We start from the raw sequence: 8,363 nt of genomic DNA on the forward strand, positions 1-8,363 counted from the left end.
GAGAAATCTAGGATATATAAAATGGAAATATATAATAGAAAAAAGAATGGGACTTAAAAACCCTTAAATCATGTTTCTTTCCAGTTAGCTTTGTTTTCTATGTTTTATTTGTTTATTTAATATACACACTTCTTTCAATTTATTTTAAAGTTAAATTATTTTTCTTTAATTTTAAATATGTAAAATATTCAAAAACAGTACATTCCATTTTGAAACATTTATAATATTAAACCTGATGATGGCCTATATTAGATAGGGTGAAAACATTTGTAAAAATAAAAGAATTTTAAGCTCAGCAAAATTAGGTGTTGGTGAAACTTTTAGTTGCTAAGAAGTGGATAGATATGAAGTTATGTTTTAGCATTTCCTCTCCTTATAAGACATCTTTTTCGATCACCCACATATTCTAAAATGTCACAAAATGTAATCATGATTTAAACAACTACGAAATCAACTAGGATTAATGTTGGACACAAATGCAAATAAAACATTTTGACTACAAAGAGAAAAGATATTAAAAAGACAACACACATGTAACTCTCAAATGTTGCCACGCACATCATACCCTTTGTGGCAGCCATTTTGGTCGACTCATATGCCACCTATATTTACTGACACAAGCGAATATTCCGAATAAAGATGATGTAGAAATGCCCAGTGTCTATCTATGCACGTAGTCGTGACGATAAAAACAAAGAATAAAAAAAAACATATTGATATAATCTGATAAAATAAAAAAAGTATACATTAATTTAAAATTATTGTATTTTTGAAAGTGGATGATATTAAATTATATACAAAAATAAAAATAACTGCAAGCTAATTGTAAATTTCATGTCTATGAAGACCGGAAGGACACAACACGTTTCCTAAAAGCGACCTCAATTAGTATAGTGAACGCTTCCGACACTATTTATAAAGATAATCCGTTGTACGAGTGCAGATCAGTAGTCCTTACACAACAAGCTGGTGTTTCCATGATGCCAGTGAGTACAAACTTGTGTATCTTATACACTAAAATCATATAGTCATACTTTAAAACATGTAATTTTTTTTATTTTATTCTAGGGAGATTCTGGTGGTCCCCTTGTATATGAGAAAGATGATGGAAAACGGGTTCAAATTGGAGTGTTAAGTACAGGTCAGATGATACCGGATGGTGTTAATGTTTATGTTTCGACAAGTTTTTTTCTTGATTTTATAAAAGAATATTGCGAAGGAGATATTACATTTGTATAATTGTAAATAAGTTCATAATTACTTTTGAATTATATTTGAGAACTTCCTAAATCATTTCGTTTGTGTTTTTCAAGAAAAATAGCTTTCAATGGTTATGAAACCTTAAAAAATGATGATAATAAACGAAAGAATTGAAGAAGGTGTTCTTTTAAACAACCCAAATATATAGCAGTAACAATCAGGAGTTGCACCAGTTTTATTTGCATGATTAAACTGAAGTCATAAAGTTTTTTTTTAAACGGGGGTCGAAAAAACAACAATAAAATAAAAAGAAAATGTACACTTTGTAATTATAGAATTTTAAACGATATATTGCTGGAATTTCAGGTGAAAATGTCTGTATTTCTTCACATGTTATGAGTTCTGAATATACATGCAGAAGAACCAAAATCTATTTTGTAAATATTTTCTGATGCTACGAAATATAAAAATTTTAGTAAATAAATGAATTGTGAATTGTTCATTCAAGATTCGTAGCTTGTCGTGAAATAATAGCAATTAAAATTTTTATCTGATTTTAAAATACTGTAGGGTAAACGTGCCTAATTCGTACTTCGCTTATATCTCGACTACGGTAATAGCTATTAGTGTCTCTAGTAGCATAAAAAGTAAATAACAATCGGTCATATTACCATCTGACAGACAACATGCTGTTATTCTGCTCTCGACAAGAATATTGAAAAAGAAAGTTCTTTCAACTTTTTCTGTAATATTTTTGCACATTTTGTAAGAAATTTCTTCAAATTGGATCGTGTGTAAGTTTTTTAACTATCTGTGATGTATTAGTGCGTATTTTTGTGATTTCATCTGAAGTGATGAAACACGCATATCCGTTATCAAATTTTTTGGCGACTAATGTAAAGTTTGTTCGACTCTTGCGCTTATTTCGTACTCGAGGCATGTTCTTATAACAACCTATCTACACAGCAATTTGGACGAATGCATATATACGAAACAACCGATGGAATTTATCAAAGAAGGAGACGAATCAAAAATATGCAAACTAAATCGCTCTATCTACGGCTTAAAACAGGCTGGAAGAGCATGGTTTAAGACGATTACCGATCACCTGTGTCAAAACGGTTTCGAACAATTAAAAGCACACCCATGCGCATTTAAATACCAACGAGACAAAAACATTCTATACTTAGGATTACACGTTGACGATATGATAACAATACCTTCGAATGAGCGAATCGAACACGAAGCTATGGCAAAAATCGCGGAATATTTCGACTTAGTTAATCTGGGAGACCCTAAATGCATTTTAGGAATCGAAATAACGAAATTCAAAGATGGGATAAAACTGACGCAACAGAGACAAATAAAAGAGATACTCCAAGAATTTAAAATGGAGTATTGTAAACCAGTAAACATGCCAATGGATCCTGACCAAAAAGTAGACGACAGCGAAGGATCGCCATGCGGAAATAAGAAACTTTTCGAAGAAATTTTGGGAAGTGTGATGTATATCAGTTTAACAACGAGACCCGATTTGTGTCAGCCGATCAGCGAACTGTCACAGTACTCACAAAATCCGAAGGAAATACATATCCAAGCAGCGAAACGACTGATACGATACTTAAAAGGAACCCAAAGTAAGGTTTCAACTCGGACAGAATCTCGTATCATGGAAATGCAAGAAACAGCACCAAACGGCGTTATCGACATGCGAAAGTGAATTGACAGCATTAACCGAGACTACGAAAGAATCGACATGGTTAAAAATGATCCTAAATGAATTAGGAGAGAGAGATTCTAACAAAACAACTATGATTTATAGCGATAATCAAGCTGCAATAAGTCTAATCAACAACGGAAGGCCTAACTACAAAAGGAAACATGTAGTAAGAAAAATATCCTACGTACACGAAAACGTTAAATCAGGTAAGGTTGTTATTAAATACATCTCGACGGAAGAAATTTCGGCAGCAGATTTTTTGACAAAACCATTAAACGCGCTTAAATTAAAAATCTGTTTAGACAGAATCAATGTGAAATGAATATTGTATTAAATGAAATTAAATGTAAACCACGAAACTTGCCCAAAAAGGGAGTGTTGTTTTGTAACAAGTTTCGTGGAACTTGTCCCCCCTGTAATTAATCACCGAAAGGGAGTGTACCCTTGGTCAGGTGTCAGAGGGGTGACATAATTCATGACCTTTGTGTAAACACATGTCCATCTGGTGACCACTTGCTCTGCTGCCTTCGAACGGATCAGATGTGAAAATAAAGCTCTCTTTTTGTTACCGTTAATCTTAGATGTGTAAGTCATTTATAGTCTCCCAACAAAAAAGCCAGGAAACATCTGGCATGTTTCCTGGCTGTTACTACTATTTATCCGAAATTCTTTATCAGGATAAAGATTTCAGGGCCAAAGAATAGTGAAATGCCACACACGGGCAATCTTTTAGGGGTTTACAGATTATTTTTCTGTAGTAAATTAGGCTCTAATTACGTATTGGAAACGTAATGAAATCCAAAGAAACTTCATATTGCCAATCAATTTTGTATGTAATTGCTTAAAATGTGGTTTATAAAACTTTTAACACGCAAAATTAATTATTACATATTTTAAACAGTATTTTTTGTTGTTAAAGTTATACAATTTATTGTATTACTTCTGCACTATTTACAATGTTATTTTTAATTAGAAATGTTGTGTGTTGATTAACAAATGAATAATATTGGTATTTAAATTTAATAAAAATTAATTCAATATAACAGAGTTTTGAAACTATTAAACAACTATTTTTGTTATTGATTTTCCAAGAAAAGGTGAATAGGAGACAAAAGACGTCTCGAAAAATAGGAATTTAATTAACTAGTTACAGAAAGAACTGATTTATAAAATGAATTTTACTACGAATCGATAATATTTAATTCGCTAAATAAAAATTTTTTTTAATTATTTGTGTAAACTGTTGTAATATCAATAATTTTAATTAAATCGCTATTTATTAATATGGTACGTTTTGAGGTACGAATTATTAATTGTTTTGTTACAAAAAATTTCATATAAAAAATCATGACGATTATGTTACGCCACACTTTTACCAGATGACATCATAGAAGTCGACATTTTTGCCCCTAGAACGTTACATTTAAAAATCATAAACCATTAAATATAGTCATATTTAAATACAGTGATATTTAGATTTAACAATGAATGCATTCATTCTTAATCTGATTTTCTTAATTATAATGTTCCTTCTCTATAACGATGGAAGTGGTAAGTAATTACATTTCAAAAATTTCATTAATCTTCTCTATAAAACCTCTAGTGGCGCATAGTTGATGTGGGTTCACGAGCTTTTTCTTAACTCTTTCTGCCATATGGGCACTAAGTGATCCTCCTTCACCAAGCACATTACGAAATCTCTTACGACAACAATAAAGGCAGGGTGATGGGGACATGGCCCAACATATCTGGACAAACGACCGCCTAAAGACTTTTAGGGTCTTTTTTGATCTGTTTGGATTCGAATTCCGTGTCTCCCAAATCCGGCCTTTCACAAATAACTGGAAGTGTTTGGAATGGCAGTGATATCACTTTGTACCTTGTTGGACGTTATTGAATTGTTGTCAGTTGAGTAGGGGTTATAGTTTACGCTTCATGGGTCAAGTAACGTATGTCTCTAAATGTGTATTTCATTTAATAAAGATTTCCGTGAAGAACTCTGCTTTAATTGTGCTAATTTAGATTCGTTTGTTCGCGTTTTTCGGGAAATCGAACATTTTTAGACCCATCAAATAATTCTCTAATTTGCATCGAAAGAGTGGGTACGTACAGTATTTCTTGCACCTTGTGAAAACGAGTGAAATCGGCTATGTAAGATAACATTAGTAGTTATATAAACTAAATTGTTCAATATAATACAATAAAGGGTTTAGAATACAAAGTTGGTTAATCTTAACGTTTGTTTTTTTTTTTTTTTTGCTTGGGCAACGGTGGGCTTACCTTCTAGTATGATAATAAGCCTAAACTGTTTAAATGTTGGCAACAGATTGTATAAAATACTTGGAAGATATGTTCTTATAAATGTTGCGTTTATAGAAAAATTATTGGACTGCAATATGAAAAACTTGTAGACCGATTAATTCTGACTGTCGTCCATCTTTGTGTTTGTTTGTCTGTTCTTTTATAATCTTGAGAAAGGGGTAAGATAGATGAGAGTATAGAATGGAAATATAATGCCGAGGGACAGGTGGCCCTGATTAACTATATATTCGAACTTTCGGTTTAGAACGGAAGCAACGTAATGTGATTGAAATCTTTGTCTGAACAGAGTTAGATAGATGATCGACACAACTCTATCACTAAGAGAAAAAGTATTACGTACAAGAGCAAGACTACTATTAAAGGAGTTGAGAATATTGTGACAAAAATTTGCAGCCCAGCATTCCGACGATATCACCGAAAATGATCGCTTGTTAGAATTTGTTCGGTGTATAAATTGGATAGTTATTATAATAAATACAAATTAAAATGTTTTATACAATTTTTTTAGAGTTTTTAATCTTCTCCTCGTCCTCCACGGGAGAAATTTTCAAAAATCTCTTCTTAGTGTGCATTCTCATAACGTACCGTACCCTGTGTACCAAATTTCAACTTTCAAATCCTAACTCTGGAATCTGTGTTTATTGTTTTCGTTGTTATTATCAACCCATCTCTATTACATTATACGATTAGGATCAAATTTATGAGAAAATTCGTTTTCCGTATTGTATTTATCAGGTTTATAACAACGAAAAATGATTAGGACTATTATTGAAATTTAACTGAATAAATGTTTAATATTTAAATAGATTTTTTTATTTAAATAAGAATAAAATGAAAAATACCAAAAAGGTTTTATTATAATGGGGAATTAATTGACTTGGTAATAAACTTACTTGAATAAAATGATTAAAGAACAACGCCTTACTCATAACAATAATGAAATTATATTACTCATAGTCAGAGAATTTATTTATTGTTTTCATAAAGAAAATGTATTTTTAAGATTTCAATTTCAAACTATTTTATTCTAAATTCACATTTTTACTGCAATGAAAAAAGTCGAATCATTAAAATCAATGCTAAGATAATTATATTTCTGATTGTCTGATTTCTGACAGTCCTCTATTATTATTATTCTTTGTTTCACTTTAAAAGTAATCAGCTACTAGCATATGGATTTCTAGATTAAATCAACAGAGAGGTCGCGCCTGACGTTTTTAACGCGAAAACGTGTACGGACGTTCAGCGTCATCTTACTGTAAGCTCAGAAGTTTGACAATGGTGTTTGGAACGTCAGTAGAATCATGCTCAACGTTATAAATGCCATTGTCAAACTTCTAGGCTTACAGGAAGGCGGCGCTGAACGTCCGACGTACACGTTTTCGCGTTATAAACGTCAGCCGCAACCTCTCTAATATAGTTAGTTCGAATTCGTCCAGCTGTTTAACTAACACGGTGTTTCGTTTTTCGTTCAATGTTTTCGTAAACTCTCCGAAATTTTAATTTAAATTAATTAATTAACAGTCGTTTATCGAATAAAATAATGGGGAACTTTCTATAAAATGTGAGAAATACGTACGTCAACGAACAACGTATCGTATGAGATTGGGCCGAAAATATAGGCTTTCAGACATCGTTATGTCACCTACAGAAAAGCAACCCAAAAACTTTCCAAGAGTGGCGGTTTTGGATATGTTTTCATACTTCTCTCACTACTACATTGTTCCTGTAAGTGGCCTGGTTGAAACAATTTTGGACATGATTATAAAGGTCCTCTTAGGGATCTAGAAACGAAAAAATAAATTTTACAAGATATTTATCTTCGATATAAGATTAATACGAATATGTTTTATATACATGTCACTCTGTTATGATAACATAAATATTAATAATTTTTTTAGGTAATGCTGTAAATGCGAACCGAACTGTTATAAAAATATCTGCGCTTCCGGTAATATTTTTATTGTATTTTAAATATGTACCATACTTTGTACAATTTATAAATCGTTTTATACAATACTTTTATACAGGTTTCTCTATACGTGATAGCAAATAAAGAAAACGATAAAATTGTTGGTGGAGTCGACTTCAATTTTTTTAAATTGGTGCTTGAAAAATTAAAAGTCAAGTAAGTTGAAAGTTTTTCAGCTTTTCGTACACTTGTAGTTTTATATATTTTTAATACTTTCATATACTAGTTATGAAATTATTTTACCTTTTGGTACAACGTTCGGAAATAAACTACAAAATGGATCGTGGAATGGATTGAATGGAAGATTACAGAGAAAAGTAAAGTGTTTTAATAATAATGTTTATAACTTAGCTTGGGTACAAACTAAAATTATATTTCCTTTAGGAAATTGATTTTGTATTACTTTCAACCTACGTAAATTATGAAAGTTTTCAAGTTGTAGATTATACAGTTTCTTTTGATTCCGATGAAGTTATCTTTGTTGTTTCGGCTCCTAAACAACTTTCTAAATTAACAACCATAATTAGACCATTTGCAAAAGAGGTATAGTAAAAATTATTAAATTATGCTATTTTATATTCTGTATTTTAATGAAGTATAATATCATTATTGGCCTCGAATGTAACTAATAATAAAGTCACTTGTAATAATTTTAACAATAACAATTATAATTAACAAATAATACTTCAACACTAAACAATACAAAAATATTAATTAAATAATGTTTGAATAACTCATAATTGTAAATAAAGTTTATTTTGTAAATTTGCGATTTCATTCGAATGAAAAATAGTATAGGCCAACTGTTTTTTTTTTTCTTATTAGCGAATCCTTTATATAATCTTACTAGAGTAATTTTGTTTGAGACTATTTGGCTACGCGACACACAGGAACTATGAAGACTTACTACGTTAAGCTGGCTTTTATTATTGATAGTATTAGGAAATTGAGACAACCCGGAGTAGTCCAATTAACCAACATTTTCGTAGGACAGGAATCCACGATTAACTATCAGATTTCGAGACTGTAGTATATATATATATATATCATTATCGATATGCAGTAATAATATTTTTCAAAACAATTAGCAAGTTAATAGATAGGCTTAAAATATTTAAACAGAAATTTTAACGAAGTGCTGTATATTTA

At 30.9% G+C, this 8,363-nt stretch overlaps 1 protein-coding gene across 1 annotated transcript in view; it reads left to right on the plus strand.

The window, feature by feature from the left end:
- The window catches only part of LOC111630535 (trypsin 3A1-like), a 3,862-nt gene extending 2,608 nt beyond the window's left edge, over window positions 1-1,254 (plus strand). Inside the window, exons 6-7 of the mRNA XM_023374648.1 lie at window positions 847-986; window positions 1,069-1,254. Coding sequence (XP_023230416.1) covers window positions 847-986; window positions 1,069-1,239 — 311 coding nt within the window. The 3' untranslated portion in view covers window positions 1,240-1,254. The remainder of the gene's footprint in view (window positions 1-846; window positions 987-1,068) is intronic.
- Window positions 1,255-8,363: the final 7,109 nt, after the last annotated feature.

Source organism: Centruroides sculpturatus, unplaced genomic scaffold (assembly GCF_000671375.1).
Source record: "Centruroides sculpturatus isolate CEXI.00-Female unplaced genomic scaffold, Cexi_2.0 scaffold587, whole genome shotgun sequence".
Lineage (NCBI taxonomy): Eukaryota > Metazoa > Arthropoda > Arachnida > Scorpiones > Buthidae > Centruroides > Centruroides sculpturatus.